The 20,776-nt window shown below is 53.8% G+C and overlaps 2 protein-coding genes across 4 annotated transcripts; one reads left to right on the plus strand and one right to left on the minus strand.

Annotated features, from left to right (window-relative positions):
* Positions 1-2,618: 2,618 nt before the first annotated feature.
* FAM167B (family with sequence similarity 167 member B) lies at positions 2,619-5,740 on the minus strand. Its single transcript, XM_077838076.1, has 2 exons — positions 5,426-5,740; positions 2,619-2,882 (listed from the first exon to the last, which is right to left on the minus strand). Exons 1-2 carry the CDS (start codon positions 5,738-5,740, stop codon positions 2,619-2,621), a joined length of 579 nt encoding a protein of 192 aa, XP_077694202.1.
* Positions 5,741-6,848: 1,108 nt separating this feature from the next.
* LOC144277227 (myotubularin-related protein 9-like) lies at positions 6,849-20,665 on the plus strand. 3 transcript variants are annotated; one of them, XM_077837896.1, is made up of 11 exons: positions 6,849-6,937; positions 9,071-9,404; positions 10,778-10,886; positions 14,103-14,228; positions 15,239-15,412; positions 15,888-16,105; positions 16,491-16,652; positions 17,262-17,403; positions 17,751-17,971; positions 19,484-19,635; positions 19,883-20,665. In XM_077837896.1, exons 2-11 carry the CDS (start codon positions 9,208-9,210, stop codon positions 20,059-20,061), a joined length of 1,680 nt encoding a protein of 559 aa, XP_077694022.1. In that variant the 5' UTR covers positions 6,849-6,937; positions 9,071-9,207; the 3' UTR covers positions 20,062-20,665. The 3 variants fall into 3 exon arrangements, 2 of the variants coding, with proteins under 2 accessions (XP_077694022.1, XP_077694021.1); XR_013348422.1 differs by lacking the exon at positions 6,849-6,937 and adding an exon at positions 7,855-8,074 and having other exon boundaries at positions 19,498-19,635; positions 19,883-20,014; XM_077837895.1 differs by lacking the exon at positions 6,849-6,937 and adding an exon at positions 7,855-8,074.
* Positions 20,666-20,776: the final 111 nt, after the last annotated feature.

Here is a 20,776-nt window from a genome sequence, read left to right on the forward strand (position 1 = left end):
TCTGTTTTGTTTTTGGAAGGGTTTGAAATGGACCCACTTTTTCAGAACTTGTCCTGCTTTTTTTAAAGTGGAAACCATTATGGAAAATGCCAGCAAAATGGTGATCAACATTTTTTATTTACTGATAACAATTTTGAGAAAACCTGTCACAACTTGGCTTTCACAGAAAACTAAAAACGTCGCTAACATTGACAATTTTTTTGGCAAAAGATTTAAAAAAAAAACCCAATATTTTAATTAAAAAAAACAACCTTATTGTATTAAAAATTTCAACTGGCTCTAATAATTATTCAGTCCAGGAAATCTTCCTTTATTTCTGTTGAATTTTGTGAGTATGATGATCATTTAATGGGATCCTTTAGTGCAACTCGGAGCTCTTGGTTCTAACAGAGGTAATGTGCGGTTATGTTTTGAGCTGGGAGCTTGGAGTCAGGACTCCTGGTTTCAATTCCTTGCTCTGGGAAGAGAGGGTAGTTTAATGGTTTGAGAAGAAGACCAGCTCCTAGATTCTCTTCCCAGCTCTGTTACTGGTTTGCTGCGTATCTTTAGAGCAAGTCATGCCCTATCTCTATACCTCATTTTCCCCATATCCAAAATAGGCAGAATGATACTGACCAATCTCAGCTGGTTTGAATAGAATTTATAAAGTGCTCTGAGATCCTTGGATGAGTGCAAATTAATTTATTATCCATTGTGATCATAAAAACTAATGACAGGTTTCAGAGTAGCAGCCGTGTTAGTCTGTATTCGCAAAAAGAAAAGGAGGACTTGTGGCACCTTAGGGACTAACAAATTTATTTGAGCATAAGCTTTCATGAGCTACAGCTCACTTCATCAGATGAAGTAAAAACTGTAATGTTTGTAAAAACTAATGTTCCCCTGAAAATGACCCTCCCCGAGGAGATTCTAGGCACGCCCGTAAAAAGTTCCAGGGGAAAACTGCAAGTGTCTTCAGGGATGATCGCACGAGGAGACAGCGAGAAGGTGAAACGTGGAGGACAACCAACATGCCTATTCGCACGTAAACGAGAAAGGCACCTGGCTAGGCAGGGCTGCTCATAGGTTCACTGTGCAGTGGGCGCCTGCCTCATCTGAGGCCTCAGTTAAACCGAGTGGAAACAACAACACACAGCGGAAGTGAGAGCGACAAACCCAACGTTCTCAGCGCTTGTTAGAAGGCTACCCAAAAGAGCGACGTGGAAGGGGAGCGGGCGAGGGCACAAAACCACTTGCCAGCACGGTCAAGGATGGATAGACTGAGCAGCCCGCATTGGAAGAGACGGCCGGTCAGAGGCTGAGAGTCAAGACAGTTCTCCCTCATTGCGTGTTTCCACCTGACCTGTGTTTTTCTGTCTGTGGGTGGGTGGGTCCGAGCAAGGAGGCCCCGTTTGTCAGTGTCCCAGATCATATATGTCTGCAGGTCGAGGGGAGCTGACTGTGTGTGTGTCCCTGACCCTGATCTGGGGATGGAGCCAGGCTGACTGTGTGTGAGAGACAGAAGGAAACAAGGACACCTTTGCAGACGCCGTCTTTTATTTCTGCACAGAAACTTTTTTCTTGAGTTTTCTGCAGTAGTGAATGGGACGCAGCAGCGTAATATGCATCACAGATGCCTTAGAGCAATAACCTTCTCCTCCCCCGTCCCCGCCCAGCTGAGCCATGAGGCTCACATGCTGGGGAGAATTCACCCAGCTGCTCACCAAACCCTGCCCCCTCTCTGCAAGTACCTGCCACCGCAGCCTGTGGACCTCTGGCCCCGCAGCTCGAGCATTTCAGCTCAGGGAGGTGTGACTCGCGGGTTAATGTAAATGCATAGCACAGACACGTAGTTACAGACACTGCTTCCTAAGCTAGGACAGAGCTGGCTGAGGAGGGACTGCCCCCTGGCCAGAGCTATGGCACTGAAGGGTGGGGATGCGGCTACTGCAGGGCATAAGAACCTTATCTGGTGGGCAGGGTGGGAGCTCAGCCCCTTAGCTTTCCCTCTGTGTGGGCAGCACTGGTTCCACAGAGCACACCTATCCGTCTTTGCAAGGCAGGCCCAGAAGTGTCCCCATGACTGCTGCAGGGACTGAAACCAGTCACAGGCTCCAGTTCCTCAAGGGGCAGTGCTGAGCTCCTCCTGGGCCTGCGGGGCTCAGCACTGCATTGACTTGGCAGGTCTCTGCACCTCTCCATGCAGCGCGTTAGCCCGGCCTCAGTTCGGTCAGGTTTGGTTTCTAGCTGGCTGCTGTATCCAGTGTAGGACGCTGCAGGGACTGACCAGAGGCGGCTGTGAATGGCAGGGGAGGGTCGGGCAGCAGGCTGTGGCATCTGACAGGAGGCAGCAGCCCTGCTTGCCCACAGACCTGCAACATCAGTCATCAGGGAGGGGGGAATGCGCTGTACACTCACCACTTGCCTCAGTTTCCATAACTGGGCTGACCACTACGCTGGCCTGTATATAACCCGACCCACCAGCTCAGGACCCGAGCCTTCAGCCTGAGTTTCTAGGTATGCGCACGCCCATTGGCCAGGTTTGGGGCCCGGAGAGCGGTCCCTGCTAATGCTCCCCCTGATGTGGATGGGCTGCGAAGAGGTGTCCTGCCCAAACAGCCCTGGGCAGGAGGCCAGGGCCCTCAGCAGAGGGAGAAGCGCCGGGAGTTGATGTTCATGCGTGTGACGCCAATGTGCTTGAGTGGCGTGGAGAGCAAGAAGGCGGCCTTGGGAGGAATGTTGCAGAGCAGGTCTGTGTCCTCCTCACAGCCCTCCAGGCCAAAGGTGGCATTGTCCAGCATCTCCTTGTGCTGGTGGCACACCTGCTCCACCTTCAGCTGGTGAATCTGCCCCCGCAGCCGCATCAGCTGCCGTGCCAGCTGGTGATCCACAGCCTGCATCTCCTGCTGTGCAGAGGAGGGAAAGGGGAACCTTTAGGGGGCCAGCTGGAGCACAGGTCACCCCTGTCACTGAGGCAGAGAGCAGCCCTAATGCAGAGCCGCACGGACAGAGCCACAGACGTGCGGAGACACAAAGACAGAGGTACAGACGCATGAGGTATGTCAAGTGGCAGCCTGCGGCAACGAGTCTCAGAGTCCGGGTCAACGCCGCCAGGCTTGCAAGGATCGAGCCGCCATGCTAAAATTAGCTGTGTAGATGTTGTGACATGGGCTGGAGCTCAGGCTTTGAAGCCTAGGGAGGGGGTGGGCTGAAGAACCCAAGCTCCAGCCCAAGCTGCAATAGCCGCACGGCTGGTTTTAGCGCGGTAGCCTGAGCTGTGTGACTGGGGCTCTGAGAGTCGCTGCTGCAGCCTGACGTTTGCTGTGTAGACATTCCTATGGAGACACGCAGAGACACACAGACGCATGGAGAGACACTGCCAGAGACAACCCTGAGACATACGACACACAGAGACACACAGACAGGCAGAGACAACCCCGAGACATGCCAACACACAGAGACACACAGACAGACAGAGATACACAGCGCCAGAGACAACCCTGAGACATACGACACACAGAGACACACAGACAGGCAGAGACAACCCCGAGACATGCCAACACACAGAGACACACAGACAGACAGAGATACACAGCGCCAGAGACAACCCTGAGACATGCCAACACACAGAGACACACAGACAGACAGAGATACACAGCGCCAGAGACAACCCTGAGACATACGACACACAGAGACACACAGACAGACAGAGATACACAGCGCCAGAGACAACCCCAAGACATGCGGTCACCCAGAGAATCATGGACAGAGATAGAGACATGGACACATGGAGCCACACTGCCAGAGGCAACCCCGAGACTTGCGAACACACAGAGACACCCAGACAGAGACATGAAGACACACGGTGGAGACACACTGCAGAGACAGACACACAGAGACACGCAAACACACAGAGACACGCAGACACCCAGCAACAGATGGACAGAAAGACACACAGACAGAGACAACAAGGAGTCCGGTGGCACCTTAAAGACTAACTGATTTATTTGAGCATAAGCTTTCGTGGGTAAAAACCCCACTTCTTCAGATGTACGGAGTGAAAGACAGAGATACAGAGACGCTCATGGACAGAGAGAGACATGCAGATGGACACACAAATATACAGAGATGCATAGACAGACACCCACAGAGATAGAGACACACACAGATGTACAGACACAGACACACAAACGCAGAGGCACAAACATACTGAAACGTGCAGACAACCAGAAAGACAGACGTGTGCGAGCACTTACAGACTTGTGGACCAAGCTGGGGACAAACATACAAATACACAGTTGCACTGATGCAGACACACAAACGTGCAGAGAGAGACACACACACACACACACACACACACAGGCCGTGTCTACACTAAGCAAAGAAGCGTTGCAACAAATGGGGCCTGGAACACTTTGAGCTGGCAGAACATGTGCAGCCCCCCACGCCCACATATCCGAGCTGCCCAGACCTTTCACAAGCATTGACTGTAATGCTTGGTTGCAACCCCAGGAGTGAGGTGTTTCCTTTGGGTCTAGCCGAGCCGGTGTTGGCTACAACGGTTTCCCCCGAGCATGGAGAGGAAGCCATGACCCTTGCAGCTGCCCGAGGTCAGCTGGCCCCCCAAACTCCCGCCCACACAGCCGTGCCGCACGCTTGGAAACCCGTGATGCCCTCACTCCTACAACAGGGCACTAGGGAACAGGTGCTCCAGGAGTCCCAGAATGCACTGGGCCAGCCACAGCTGTGAGAGGTGATGCTTTGCGCACCAGAATGATTCAGGGAGGAACCATGTTGCCATGTATCCGCACCGACCCGCTGCAAGGGTAAAGCAACCAGCCCTTCCAGGCAGGGGGGTCCCCCTGCAGCGCACCTGCAGAGAGACACAGCTCACACACACACACAAATGCTCGAAGACAATGTCAATCGAGGCCTATAAACACCAGAGTTAGGGAGATAGGTAGGCACCGAAATGGGCACGTTGGCATCAAAACGGCTCATTTGTACATGGACAAGACAATGCCAAGCACCAGCCGGGATTCCTGGGGCACTAACCTGGGGAATGAGCCCTGCTCGAGGTGCAGAGGGCTGAAGTAAGCAGGGTGATGGAGAACAAACCAGCCTAGTGCCACCTTTAAAATCGACCCCCCCCCCCCCCCGCGGGCCATGGATGTGACACCCAAGCCAGGTACAAATTGAATTACTGAGCTCCCAGCCCACGGCACGGGCTCTCTCCTCCTCCGCAGCATCCTCATACTCCCTCCCCTTTTCCCAGGTGTTCTCTGTCCCATTTCCCTTTAGCCCTGGGGATGTCAAGCCGAGCTCCACAGCCCAGGAGCCCTACCGCTGCGGGGCCTGGGATAATGGTTTAAGATCTCTTGCCATCTCTGTCCCTTGCTCTTCACCCACAGAGGCCGTGCTCCCAACAGAGCTACCAGGGGGTACTCACCAGCTCCTCCCTGAGCCACTCCAGGGCATCATCCATGGTGGCAAACCCACAGATGCTCCCGGACGGCACTTTGGCTTGAGTCCCCTCCAGAAACACCTCTCCTCCCTGCTCTTCCTTCAGCGAGCTGATGGCTCCCTCCTTGACCCCATTCCTCCAGGACTGGCTCTGCACTCGGGCCTTCCACTCCGAGTAGGAAGGCCTCCTAGTCTGCAGCTTCAGCTTGGCCGTCAGGGCCTTCACGCTGTCCAGGTTCTCCTTGTCCAAGTTCGACTCCTCTTCTCCTAGCTCCTTGAACTTCAGGTGGCTGTAGGACATGGCTGTGCTTGCAAGGTGCAAGAGAGAGGAGCGTTTGCCTGTGGCAGAGCTGGCTCGCTCTGTGTGTGTGCGTGTGAGCAGGAGAACTATTTATTTCTGGAATGAACAATAAAGCCTTGGAACTCGATGATGATTATAAATGAGCAGGAACTTTAATTGCCTGGAGGCCTGGGGAGGTGGGTTTTTTTTTTTAAAAATATTATTGTCTCCAGCTGGGAGGAGACACCCTGTTCTTTGAAAGGAAGTTTCACTGGGGACATAAAGGACTGTAGGAGCGAAAAGTAATTTATCCCACAGACATGCCTTCCCTTCCCAGTCTATTATCAGGACAGAAATGAAACTGCTTCTCCACCCAGCTCTGAGATCAAGGGAGGCTGAAAGGTCACTTGAGATTCAAGGCTGCTACAGAGCCATAAAAAAAAAAAAGAAAAAACAGAAAAAAGAAAAATAAAAAAGCTCAGCTCTGTTCAGGGTTTTTCCTGCCCCACCCCCAGGCACTTATACAGCGCCAAGGGCGGATCATACAGTGCTGGGCAGATCAGGCAGGAGAGGTTAGAGGAAGGAGAGGCCTGGCATGGAGGGGCTGGTGTAGAGTCCCCAAGAAACACTGGAGTTCACTACAGAGGGGGTTTCTGTTCAGAGTCCCTGAGAAACCCCTCTGCCACCTCAGGGAAGAACAGCAAAGGATCCCTGCAGACAGCAGGATGCTGTTCTGCACCCTTAGCCACATGGCTGATATCCCATCTGAGATCGGAATGGGCATGTGGCATCTCACAGTATCTCCCCTGCGGGTCACCGTTTGGGCCATGCTGAGTCGGCCACACACACCCTTTGTGATACCTTCAGAGGGAAGGCCAAGCTAGGGTGTGTGGGTTTGCTCTGTGCCCTGCGGGGGTCTCTCCCCAGGATCCCAGCTATAGGGCCTCCTGGACCTACAATTCTGCTAATAAACCCCACCATTTGAGGACTCTCATTGGTCACCCGTCTCCCAGCCGTGCTCAAGGCTTCTGGCCAGGTCACTTTAACCAGTAGTCTATTTGCTTCTCCACAGCTGTGCTGCATTTAAGGTGGAACCCGGGGGCCCTGGAGAGAATGGACAACCTAAGGAGATTGCAGTGCAGAGGCAGAATGCAGCATTTCTCACCCCTATGCACACCCCATACAGAAAAACAAGGACCATTCAGCACAGGGTGACAGGTAAAAAATGCCCAGCCTGTGGCAGAGAAGGAAACATGGGGTAGATGGGGAACAGGGAACGTGGTGCTGGGTCTGAGCAGGGGCCCTCGCGGCTTCTGAGTAATAGAGATTGTAGCACTGGTTGCTGGCAGTGGGCCTGGGGAATTCTGGGTAACAGAGACTGCAGAGCTGGATGTGCCCTGGGTAACAGAGACGGTGGCACTGAGGACAGGTAAAGGAGTCTACAGTGTCTGGAGGGGAATCGTTTACTAGTCACAACTCACTGTGCATATTTCTATCAGCCAGCTGTCCCCCCACCCCACTCCCTCTAGGCCTGTCTCTAGCACTCTCTGACCGGAATGCCCTCAATTTCCCCAGCTCCCTCCCCAGCTCAGGGATCCTGCTTTGAAGAAGAGAGACTCTGTCCCCTTTCCACAGATTCAATTCTTCAGCCCTCCCAAGGTGCCTGAAGCTAGGAGCCCTGTGCCTCCAACGGGCAGGTTCCCCTTCTCTCCCCCGCCCCCCAAAAATTGAGGCCCTCTGTCACCCTGGTATCCCCAGAACTTTACTTCCTCCGCTGCCCCATCCTCCCCAGGAGGGACCCCATCATCTCCAGGTGGGATTCTTTCCCCCCTACCCGCCCATCACGACCCTGAGCCTGCGAAAAGCCCCCTGCAGTGACTCAAAGGGAAAGCTCTTGGGTCCCTGCAGGGCCAAGCCTGGGCTCATTTCATCTGCACAAGCCTCCCACCAGGGAGAAACTAAATCAAAAACTAGAGCCAGGCCACCTTAAACCCGACATCCTCCGTCTCTGCTTCTCGGCCTCACCCACACGGCAGCCTGCTCAGTTCCTGTTGCTGTGTTTCACAACCCCTGCATCAGAACATGCTTATCACCAGCTTCTCAGAAGCAGCAGCTGCCGCTAGGTATTGCATGCCTGCTGCAGAAGCCGCTGTGCCCATCTCTGTGGCGCAGTCTCTGCTGCCAGCATCGGGGCTCCCCTGTTCGCTGGGGCATGGCTTTTCCAGCCAAAGAATTCCTTTGCGGTCCTGATCCCAGCGCTAGAGGTTTGGGCTCAAGTTCCCCTTGAGCAGGACCTGCCCCCTCTGCTGACCCACCTCTCCGAAGGCAGCCTGAGGGTTGCCATTCCAGAAACAGGTAAGGGCAGTGGCCATTGCTGGGGGCAGATGTTGGGGGGTATTAATCACTTGCTTCCTGCTGCTGCTTATTCCAAAAGAGAAGCCTGTTCCCCAAGATGGGGCAGGCATCCCTGCCTCCCCCCATTCCTTAGGGGCAAAGGGGGTTTGAGCAGGTTCTGTCTAGCATCCCTATACCAAGCCTGGCCAAGCGGAGCAGCTCTGAAGTGGTTTCTGGTTTTAGAAAGGGGTCTGTCTATTCTGGAGCCCAGCGTGCCTGGGAATAGAGGAAGGGGGCTAACTCCTCAGCCTCCAAGGATGAATTATGGATTGGAAGCTCTTTGGAGCAGGGCTGGATTTGTACAGCTCCTAGTGCATTACGGCCCTGATCCCTGGTTGAGGCTCCTCCATGCTTCCACACTACAAATCCTAAATAATAGCAATAGCTTCTTGCAATGGATTTTCACTTGCAGCTAAACATAATCAGATTTCAAGAATAACCTTTGATGACCGATATGGCTGTTCCATCATCTATGTACACATATACGCAAGGAGAGACAGAGGGATGGTTCGGCAGCCTGACCACAAGCCTAGGTGCTGGGAACTCCTCCCCAAGTGCTAACCCTGGTTCTGCCACTGACTCCCTCTGAGCCCTTGACTAAGTCACATTGCCTCTCGGTGCCTCCATCTGTAAAGTGGAGCTAATGACACTGACCCACTCCCAGGACAGGATCCAGGGCTGAATTAGGTAGTGCTCCGCCCATGCTTTGCAGATGGAAAGTTCCATGTGCCCTAAGCCGTGATTCATGTGGGTCGTTTAAAAAGGATCGAATAAAGCAATGGAGACTAGCCTGCAAGGGGTGACCCTATATTGGCCTAAGAGAGTACTGTGGAAAGAGGGAAGCATGAACCTGTAGGAGGGGGTGGAAGGAGATGGCAAAGAGAGTCGGCGAGGCGCCTCCCACGGCCTGTCCCCCATCTCACACTGAGTCTCCATCTCCTTTTCTGGCCATTTTAGGTGCTGGCAGAGGACTTTGTCTGGTCGCGGTTGCCCATCAGCCCTTCAGGAAGGACACGTGACAATTCTTTGGGGCTCTCTGTGCCAGGCGCCCCGCGCTCCTTGCCAGGGTTCAGCTCGACACCGCTGCCATCGCCATGGAGTTTGCAGAGCTGATCAAGACAGCGAAGGTGGAGAACGTGCAGCTCTCATGCTCTGGGCTCCCGCCGATCAAGGGGACGCTGTGCATCACCAGCCATCACCTGCTGCTGTCGTCCCAGCCCGGGGGCAACGGGGAGCAGGGCACGGTGGAGCTTTGGCTTCTCATCCGGAACGTGGATGCTGTTGAGAAAAGGTGAGTCTCTCCTGCCGCCTCCATGATGTCCCACTGGGGAGGCGTGTGTCCGACACCGTCTCACCCTCTGAGTGAGAGAGAGAGCCTGTGGGTGGTCAGAGCTGGGATGGGCCCATTGGCGTCGGTGGGAGTCACATGGCTCACGCCCCCAGATCTGGGGTTTGTGTGTGTGTGTGTGTGTGTTGAACCAGGGGTCTGTCTCTTGTTTACAGGCACCACCCACACTGTTCACCATTCACTTATCCTCCCTTGGTGCCCATCCGCCATGGTGACCCAGAGAACGACAGAGTGGATCTCACCAACTCTGCACCCAGCATAGAGCGGGGGCTGGGACGAGACACTAAACTCTGCCTTCAGCTGCCATTGCTGAGTGTCCCAGTTGAGCGCTGCATCCAGCACGGGGAGAGCAGCTGATTAGGGGACAGAACAGGCTTTCGCCTCTTTTTCCATTCTCTCCTCTGCCCTCGGGGCTAGTCAGATGGTGCAGCTCAACCCCTGTGCAATAACCTCTCTTCTTTTCTGTGACTCAGTGTTCAGAACCTAAGCTGGTACCAAACCTCCAGGACTAACTGCTCCCACCAAGACACCAGGTTTGGCTTTTACCCCTGTATTGGCTCTAACCCACCTAAAACGCCTGGCTTTGCATTAACCAGAGAGCAGCTTCCCGCTCAGACGGCTGCGCTGGGCTGGGGCACCAGGGACCTGTGTCTGCAACGCATGCTTTAGTATCCTCTCCCCAGAGAGGTGGGGAGGACCCTGGCCTCACTGCTTCTGTCAGGAGTCGGGGAAAGACAGGGGAGAAGGTGGGGCCTGGCAGTCAGAGTGAACGATGCCTCCATCGTAGCATTCAGGGATGGGGCAGCTTGACAACAATGCGCCTGAGCTCCTCCAGAAGGACTGGAAACCCCCGTCCTTTACACCCTGGGGACAGGTGGAATAACACACGCTCCTCACAGTCATCCCGTTCAGACCCTCCCAAGCACATGCTCCCACATTTGCACCTACACGTGCACAGCCCCAGCCACGCTTCCACGATCACACGTTTACCCACCCTCCAGGGCAGCCGTGAGGGCAAACCATGCAAGCCACTGCCCAGCAGACGTGCACCTCTCGGGCTGGACTGAGCTTCCTGAGCAGCAGCCTGGGCAATGAAGCCACTTGACACATTCTTACACACAGATGTTCCCGTGCACACCCAAGTTCTCACCTGCCTCTCTCTGTCACGTCTCTTACTTACATGCACCCATGCTCGCATGCACCCACGCTTACACATGCAGCAGCTGGAGTTCACCTTGGGAGTTTGGATTGTGGTTGATCAAAGAGACAAGGACACAGGGTCTGACTCCCAGCTCCTGTCTGGCATCTCCCCACAGGGTTGCAAGTTCCTTGGGCACAATCACACTCAAGTGCAAAGACCTGAAGGTGCTGCAGCTGGAGATCCCGGGTATGGAGGAATGTCTCAACATCGCCAGTTCCACTGAGGTCAGTCAGTGCCAACTGGTGGTTCAAGATTCGTTCTCTGGTGAAGGGAAGGGAGTGGCCTTTTGGCCTCCCAGAGTATAGCTGGGGTCTGGGCTGGGACAGGAAGGCAGCCAAGTGCAGCTCCTGGAAAGATCCTCTCCCCAGCGTGGAAGGTTTGACATTTGGCAAGAGGAAGCGCAGTGCCCCTGTGGTGTTTGCTTTGAGTTCATCATTAACGTGGGTAAATATTGACTTCTCTCTGGCCTTCGTTTGCATTCAGATAGGGTTACTGTATGTCCATTTTCCTGGACATGTCCCCGGCTTTTTAGTTCTTAAATCACGTCCGGGAGGAATTTTTAAATATCTAAAAACGCCCGGGAAAATAGGGACGTTTGGTAACCCTAGATGGGAGCTGCCAGAGCTGCAAAGCGGGGCTTGCAGTGAACAGAGAGCCCTCCGCCCCCCACAACCTGACCTGACCCAACCCTAAGAGCGAGGTGAGGAGTCCCAGCGGTGCTTACCTGGGGCGGCTCCCGGGAAGCATCCAGCAGGTCCCTCTGGCTCCTAGGGTAGGGTAGGGTCGGGTCAGGGGGCGAGAGGGAGGGTGAGGAGGCTGGCGGGCGAGGAGGCGGGCCGGAGGAGGGCAGCAGGGGTTGAAGAGGCGAGTGGGCCAGCAGTGGGTGGGTGGGTGGGTGGGTAGGCGGGGTGAGGAGGTGGGTGGCAAGGGAGCCAGCTGCGGGTGGGTGGACAGGCGGGGGTGAGGAGGGCAAGGAGGCGGGCGGCAAGCCAGCGGCAGGCGGGAGGGGTTGAAGAGGCGAGTGGCAAGCGAGCCAGCGGCAGGTGGGCAGGCAGGGGTGAGGAGGCAAGCGGCGAGTCAGTAGCGGGCCAGGGGGTAAGGAGGGGTGCGGTGGCGGGGCCGTGCGGGCGGGGCCTGGGGCAGAGTGGGGGCGGAGCATGGGTGGACTGTGGGCGGGGCCGACACCACCCCAATGTGGAGTGTCCTCTTTTTTGAATGTTCAAATATGGTAACCCTAATTCAGATCTCCTTGGGGGCTTTCAGACTCACCTGCTGGGTCCATCTCACTAGCACATGGTGATGACCTGGGGCACCCTACTGTAGCCCAGCTGAGGGCTACACTGAAAACTTGACCAGGATCTCAAAGGCCTTGGCTTGCAACCCCAGTCCTGCTCGCAGCCAGCTCAGTGGAAGTTTTGCCATTGACCTGAATGGAGGCGGGGTCAAGACACCCCCATCTTTAATGGGCCTCATCTTGGCCCAAAGAGAGTACAGTTCCCAGCATGCAATGTGCCATTTTGACTCAGGTGGTCTGACTGCATTGCATGCTGGAACCTGTAGTTTCCAGGGGATGCACTTCCATATGGAAGAAAGAGAAAGTTGATAGTAATGAATATAAATCAGAAGTTAGGAATTGTAGAAAAGTGATAAGGGGAATCAAAGGGACATAAGGAGAAATCTATGGCCAGCACGGTTAAAGACAATAAGGAGGAGGTTTTTTAATATATTAGGAACAAAAAGCATCCTGACAATGGTACTGGTTCGTTATTAAATGGAAATGGTAGAATTATCAATCAGAATGCCGAAAAGATAGAAGCGTTAAATAAATATTTCTGTTCTGTATTCGAGGGGAAAATAGTCTCATCAAATGGTGATGCTAACACTCTTTCCATTCCACTAGTATCGCAGGAGGATATTAAACAGAAGCTACTAAAAGATATTTTAAAATCAGCGTGTCTAGATAACTTGCAACCAAGAGTTTTAAAAGAGCAGACTGAGGAGTTCATTGGACCATTAATGTTGATTTTCAATAAGTCTTGGGGCATTGGGGAAGTTCCAGAAAACTGGAAGAAAGCTAAAGTAATGCCAGTTTTTAAGAAGAGTAAATGGGATGACCTGGGTAATTATAGGCCTGTCAGCCTGACATGGATCCTTAGCAAGATAATAGAGCAGCTGATATGGGGAGTCGATTAATAAAGAATTACCAAGAATTAATTATATCGTAATGTAATTAATGCAAATTAACATGGGTTTATGGAAAATAAATCCTTTCAAACAAACTTGATTTTTTTTTTTTTTAATGAGATTGCCAGTTTGGCTGATAAAGATAATAGGATTGACATACTATATTTAGACTTCTCTAACGCGTTTGGCTTGGTACCACAAAGACATTTTGATTAAAATACTGGAACGATGTAAAATTTACATGGCACATTAAATGGAATAAAACTTGGCTAACTAATAGGCCTCAAATGTAATTGTAAATGGGGAATCGTCAGCAAGTCGGTGTGGGGGCTGTGGTGGATAATCAGCTGAACATGAGCTCCCAGGATGACACTCTGGCCAAAACAGCTAATGCGATCCTGGGAGCCATAAACAGGGGAATCTCAAGTAGGAGCAGAGAAGTTATTTTACCTCTATGTTTGGCACCGTTACAGCCGCTGCTGGAATATTGTGTCCAGTTCTGATGCCCACACTTCAAGAAGGATATTGATAAATTTGAGGGGGTTCAGAGAAGGGCCACAAGAATGATAAAAGAATTAGAAACCTGCCTTACAGTGGTAGGAGCTCAATCTATTTAACTTAACAAAGCAAAGGTTAAGGGGTGACTTGATCACTGTCTATAAAGATCTACACATAATTAAGCATAGGCTCTTCAGTGTAGCAGAGAACAGTCTAACAGTATCCAATGGCTGGAAATTGAAGCTAGACAAACAGACTGGAAATAAGTGGGGGTAATGGAGCTTGGGGTAATTTACCCAAGGTTGTGGTCAATTCCTCAACTGACCATTTTAAAATCAAGACTGTATGTTTTTCTAAAAGCTCTAGGAATTTGGAGTGGGGAGTTCTCTGGTCTGTGTTAGACTAGATTATCACAATGGTCCCTTTGGGCCTTAGAATCTATGTATGAAAGATGAAGACATCTGTGGCCTGCACTATCTCTGTGGCTGGCTCACAGCCCCTCTCAGCTACTTATTTTGCCTGCCATTAAGACTTAAGATTGGATTTGGGTGCAAAGAAGCCCTGAGGCCCGGTGCGGGTGGTGTTATCCCCTCTAATAGCTGCTGTCTTTGCATTAGCTGCATTCTGGATGCAGGATGCCTCTTGTGGGCTGCTCTAGCCCTTCCCTAGCACGTAGTCAGTATTCTGTGGATGCTGGTCCATATACTATGAATAGAGACCAATTCCATGTGTGGGGTCATCCTTGTTCTTTCTTTCAGGCCCTCTCTTCTGTGGATTCAGTGATGATGATGTACCCATTCTTCTACAGACCCCAAAGCATGAAGCTTAAGGATGGATGGCAGCTTTACCCCCTCCAATATTACTACGAACAAATTGCCTCAGAGGTGGGTATGGAGGGGCAGAAACCTTTTCGATGAGAGATCAATGGTGGGGGGAAGAGATCACTCCAGAAATGTCCTTCAAGATGGGATGGGGGATTGAGCCACTCCATACACAACACACAGGGCAAGGAGGGAGTGGATCATTTCACGCATGGGGCATCACCCCACACGCAGGGCAGAGAACGTGTCAGATCCATGTGGATGTGATGGCTCAAGGGGTGGGTAATGGCAGGAACATTGGTAAAGGGAGAGGTTCTTAGCAGGAAAGGGCTTTGGTCAGGATGCAGATGGCACATAAAGTATCTGAACACGGAGGATGGGCTGGGAAGTGGAGATGTGACATGGCATCTTTCCCTCCAGGTTGCTAGGCCAAAGCAGCCTGGATCTGTAGGAACTGAAAGTTATCGGCTCATGCTATGGTGACCTACGGGCAGAGGTGAAAGTAAGCCAGTACGGTCCAGTACGGCGTACCGGTAAAAAAGTGCCGACTGTACAGTCTGGGCCGCTGATGCGGGGGGGAAGGGCTCCAGCAGTGATTTAAAGGGCCAGTGGCTCTGGCTGCTGTTGCCTACCCTGCCAGCGGCCGGAGCCCTGGGCAGTGCACGGCGGGCAGCACTGAAGGGTTGGTTGGGGGATTTTGGCCCAAGGCCCCACCCCTTCCAAGGGCCCAGAGCCGCCCCCCACCTTGCCCAGGACCCCAGCTGCCCTGCGTACCAGTAAGTCATTTCAGTTACTTTCACCCCTGCCTACGGGAGATGAATTGGTGGGTGTCACTCCAGCCCCAAATGGGACAGAGGTCCACATCACAGAACCCACCCTCCACAACTGGTCCCCTCGCTGACAGTCTTAGCAGAGAGGCCAAGGACTAGCTGGGCCTTGGAGATATCTGCTGTAGAGGTGGGCCCTCCAGGGTAGAGTCGAATATCCATCTGGGATAGAAGCCCCCAACCCCACCCTGTCCCCGTGGGGTGAAAGCTGTAGGAATCAGAGCCTGACACTTCTGTACTTCCCAGACAGGTGCTTGGAGGCTGAGCTGTGCTAACGGGGATTTCACCATCTGCTCCAGTTACCCACCGGCTGTAATTGTACCAGCCACAGTGGACGATAATGTCTTGAAGAAGGCCGCCCGGTTCCGCCAGGGGGGACGATTCCCTGTCCTCAGCTACTATCACAAGAAGAATGGGACGGTGAGTCTGTTTCCCTTTTAATTTCTTGCTCCCCTCCCAGCTCTTCCTCTCAGAGGGTGAATAATGAGAGTGGGAAAGCTTCTGCAGATCAGCGCTTCCCCTGTCTATCTGCCACCGATAGCACTATAATCAGACGTGACCTCTCTGAGGATCCCAAAGCACGTCACCAACAAATTGAGCCACTTCTGGGGCGAGGCACTGCAGCTGTTGAACAGTTCACAGCAACACCGCCCAGCTGTTCAGTACAGGAAGTAACAAAGAACACGGTCTCCAGCAAACTGCAAGGGGAAATGAAAGAGCCAGAAGAGACCCATTGAATCCAAGCTGGAACTGAGCTAGGATTCTGACAGCAGCTGGGTTTGCCCTCCGAGGTCTCCGAGCCAAGTACCAAACAAGCCAAAGCCTGCTTAGCTGAAGGCCTGCTGGCAACGGTGCACAAGGGGAGGAAAGACGTCCTCACTCCTCTGTCCTGCAGGTGATGCTCCGTAGCAGCCAGCCGCTGATAGGGCCCAACAGGAAGCGCTGCCAAGAGGACGAGGTGCTGCTCAGTGCTGCCCTGGATGGAGGGGGGCGCGGCTTCATAATCGATACCCGCTCAGCTCAGGCAGCCAAGCAGGCCCGGATGATGGGGGGCGGCACGGAGCCCACATCCTCCTATCCCCGCTGGAAGAGGCTGCACAGGCCACTGGAGAGGTAAGGGCAGCAGCTCTCCTGCCTGCCGTCTCACTAAGCCCCCGGCATGGAGGCTGGTGGCTTCATCTGCAGTGCATGGGGATCTGTGGCCGGGCTCTTACAGGGAGCGTCCTACATTGACATTAGACATTAACCCCCCTGCCCTTTTGTCTCCATTGGCACCGTAGTATTTGAGGCCGTGCTATGCCAAGGCCTGGCCCACTCATTACACTGGTGGTTACTGACCCAGCTATGCAAGTTCTGCAATGCCCCACCAACCCCAGGAACATTGGGACAGAGGCTCCAACCTCCCCTCCTTCTCAGATGTTGCAGACTTATTGAAGGAGCCTAGAAACCATCACACACACACACCCCCCTCCTGACGGCTTCCTCCTCCTCCTCTCAGGGGCCGCCCGCTCCAGGAGAGTTTCATTAAGCTGGTAGATGCCTGCAACGACACTTCCCTCAGCATGGACCGCTGGCTGAGCAAGCTGGAGAGCTCCAAATGGCTGGCCCACGTCAAGGGGGCCCTGAGCACTGCCTGCCTGGCCGCCCAGTGCATGGAGAGGTGAGAGGAGGGGGTGGAAGGGGCGGGCACTCAGCTGCTTTTGGGACAGTGCGTTGCGTTGTATCACCCGCTGCCCCTGCAGACTGTTGCCAGTTCTTTCCCCCCGGAAAAGGTCTTTGTAAAGCAGATGAACAGGCTGCATGTGAGCTGGGGTTCCTGGGAGGTACCCGGCCTAGCCCCTGGAGCCCAACTGGGACCAAGGGACACCCAGTCTTGTTCCCAGTGTTGCCCCTGACTCCCTATGCCTCAGCCCAGTCACATCCGCCTTCTGGGCCTGTTTCCCCATCTGTGTTTAAAAAAATGTGCAGGAGGATTAATGATGGAAGGTACTGAGCGTTAGTTAAAGCTCCCCAGCTGACTGCAGAATAACCACAGCTGTCAGCATCCTGGTAGCCTTGATCCGCGCACAGCGACAGCCTGAGGCATCCGAGCTGTGATTCAAACACCGGTCCGGTCCTCTCCTCCCTCAGGCAGCCCCAGCAGGCTCTCTTCAGCCCTGGTGCCCTGTCACTCTCTCACTGATAGCAAGTTGGGACCCCACCACTCACTGGCCTGCAGGGGACCAGGGCACTTTCCTTCTGGTGACTGCCGCGCTGTGTTTGCCTTCAGGGAAGAGACCTGCGTCCTGGTGCACGGAGCCGAGGGGACAGATACCACCCTGCTGGTGACGGCTCTGGCCCAGGTGATCCTTGACCCTGACTGCAGGACGCTGGCTGGCTTCCAGGGGCTGCTGGAGCGGGAGTGGATAGAGGTAACTCCCTCACGAACCCACCCCTGGGCCAAGGAGCACTTCGTGGAAGGGGGCTACCAACCCAAAGCAGCCTGGCCATAGCAGCTCTAGCCCACAATAGAGGGTAGAGCAGCCAGCCCAAATCTCATAGCAACACCGGCTTGCAGTTGGGGTGAAGGAATGATGCTCTGGCTCATTACACCAGACCCACACCAGCTCCTCCTCATCCCTGGTCCTCACCCAAGGGCCCCATTGTTCAGGGAACAGGCAGCTCCTTTGTGTAGGTCACCCCCCCGGGGCTTGTGCCCACTCATTTCTGCCTCCCCTGCCCTGTCACTGATGGATTCCTTCGGCCCTTGGCTTTGCAGGCAGGACACCCGTTTCACTTCCGCTACGCCCACTCCGCCTACTCCCATGTCCGACTCAAGCAGGAGGCTCCCATCTTCCTCCTCTTCCTCGACTGTGTCTGGCAGCTGGGGCGCCAGTTCCCCTTCTCCCTGCAGTTTAGCGAGCACCTGCTGCTGGTGCTGTTTGAACACACGTACGCATCTTGCTATGGGACCTTTCTGTGCAACAGCGAGAAGGAAAGGTGAGTGCCCAGAGATCAGTGAAGGGACGGCTATCCGGAGAGCAGGGACAGTACTGATCAAAGGATCTGGGCCTGGGAGATAAGCTAGCAGCACTGTGCCTGCACCCCCGCCCCCCCAAAACCTAGTTTACAATCCCCTGGGGCTCATGGGGGCAGCCCCCACCCAACTGATAAGTGATCTCACATTGGTGCATTAGTGTTTTCACTGGGTAAGGTGGGGGAAGATTATCCCCCCTGCCCTCTTTCACCTCACCAATTACTGCTAAGTTGTCCTGCATGTGCCAGGGCTGAGATGAGCTGGCAGAAGGATCATTTGTCCGGCTTTGCAAGGCACGAGCGTGAAGCAAATGGTGTGTGCCTTTCTCTTGAGCGAGCACTTATCACTTCCTTGCATGTTCTGCTCAGACCGGCCTTAGGAGACGACACACCTCTTAGGGCAGTGGTTCTCAGCCAGGGGTACGCATACCCCTGTGGGTAGACAAAGGTCTTCTAGGGGGTACTCTGCTCATCTAGATCAGTGTTTCTCAGTTGGGGGAGTACAACTTCCAGGGGGGTCATGGGACAAGTTTAGGGGGATCAAGTGCAGGGCCAGCAGTGGGTGGCCTTGAGGGCAACTGGCCAGAACCTCAGGCCCCAGGGAGCCCCACAAAGCTAAGCTACATGCCTCAGCCCCAGGCAGTAGAGCTCAGGCTTTAGCCAAGGCTCACAAGTGGAAAACAGGCACAAGTACAATATTTATATTCCCGTTGATTTCTTTTATAATGAAATGGTAAAAATGAGAGTCAGGAATAGGGTGCTAGTACTTCTGTATTTTGGTGTCAGATTTGGCAAGGAAGGAATTTTTCAGTGAGCTGAACCATGCGCTACCCAAGACAGATCAGACTCCTGAAAGGGGCACCGTATTCTGGAAAGGTGGAGAACCATTATGCAAGGGGATAGGCCAAAACTTCCACACCTTGCTGCCAGCAGCTAGGCACCTCAGCCCCGCATTAGGTGGTTGACTAGGAGTGGCATGATCTGCAGAGATCCAGAGCAGGCCCAGCGCCTGCTGCAGCCCCCAGAGATGGAGCAGCTCCCACCTTACCTGAGTTGGCTGGGGCCAAGCACACCCAAACCAAATTCCCACTGACAGCCCATCCCCCTCCCCCATGCGTGCTTTGGTGTCTCTGTACCCGTGAAGGGATGGTATGAGCATATTCCCTCCTTGCTTCCACCGCTGGCTGGACAGCCACATGTGGCCCCAGCTGGAGCAAAGCCCAGCACCAGCCGAGGTGGCTCCTCACCCAGTCTACAGCTCAGCCCCAGCGCTGGGTTTCTGCTACTCCCACAAAAGGGCTTTAGAGCTAAATTCACAATGCCCTGGCAGCTTCTGCTTCGCCAAGGAGCAGGAGCATCAACCCAGGCCCATGGCCAGAGCACGGCCCTAGCTCCGGGAGAGGTCATCCCTGTAGGCTGCCAGTACACTGCAGAACCCCAGGGAAAGGACTAAAATGCTGCTGGATGCTCATGCAGGCGCTTGTGTAAAGTGAAGGAGAAAACTCACTCCCTCTGGGCCTGGCTGAACCAACCCAGTGAGCGGAAGAAACACCTGAATCCCCTGTACACATACAACGCCCTGGTCATCTGGCCGTCCGTGGAGCCTCAGAGCCTGCAGCTCTGGCAGGGTAAGTGCTGCTCAGGCTTTGGCCTTTAGCTAGCTACTCTTAAAATACAGGGGTCTCCAACCTAAAACCACACTGCAAGAACCCTGCATTCGATCAGCAGAAACCTTGCCTGCTCCCCTCAGTCGCTGCAGGGAAGAGCATCGAGCACAGGCTGGGGACAGCTGCTGCAGTTCCAGCGTCTTCCTGCAGGGCTGAGGGTAGGAGCTGGGGGCTGCACATAGTAACGCAAACGGAACGTGTCTGGCAGGTTTGTTCCTCCGGTGGATCCGATCCTCTCAATACTTAGACGAGGCCTGGGCAGAAATCCAGCGACTAGTGACAAGCTGTGAAGATGCCCCAGAGGAGAGCGCAGGGTGTGCACTGTGCCACTCACAACCAGACGCTGCGTACCCACTGACAATCGCAGGGACCGCAAATGAAGGATGAACCAGAACATCAGTGGCCGCAACAGAACAGCTGATGGCTCAGGCTCAGCCACCTCTCCCATCTACCACTCAGGCTGCTCCAGAGGCAGCAAGGAGAGACGCTGCCTCTTAGGGAGTGGGGCTTTGTGCTGGTCACACAGGCCCTGTTGATGCCACATACAAATCTGGACAGCAGGCCAGGCTCTGAGCCGAACGTGCCAGGCGCACGGGGATCAGAGGACACATGGAGTGGACACGGACCCAACCTCGTGGCACAACGCTTGGAGTGGTTACAAAGTACAGACTGGGTTTGTTACAGTAAAATGGTCTCTACTCATGACATCTCCTCCTTTCGAGGGGGGAAACATTCAGGGCATGTCTACACTGCAATAAAAACCCCACACCACTTAGGCTCAGAGCCTGGGTCAGCTTACTAGGGGTAGCAGAGCTAAAAAAAGATATTTAGCATCAAAACCTTCCTAGTGCAAGAAGTAACTGTTCCATGAAGAAAGTCAGCTCAGTCTCACTTCCTGCACAAAGCAATGGGGTCATGTGCATTTGTCATCTGGACACATAGCAACCAGTAATTGTTTTCTGACTTGTTTATAGATTCAGTGATTCCGGATATTAGTGAAGGGGAGATGCGATTGGACAGTGATGGGTGGGTAAGAGATTTATCCAGGGAAACAGAGAGAACCAAGCTGAGTTTACCCACAGCCACTGCAAGGACTGATACA

This window comes from Eretmochelys imbricata, chromosome 19, assembly GCF_965152235.1.
Source record: "Eretmochelys imbricata isolate rEreImb1 chromosome 19, rEreImb1.hap1, whole genome shotgun sequence".
Classification (NCBI taxonomy): Eukaryota; Metazoa; Chordata; order Testudines; family Cheloniidae; genus Eretmochelys; species Eretmochelys imbricata.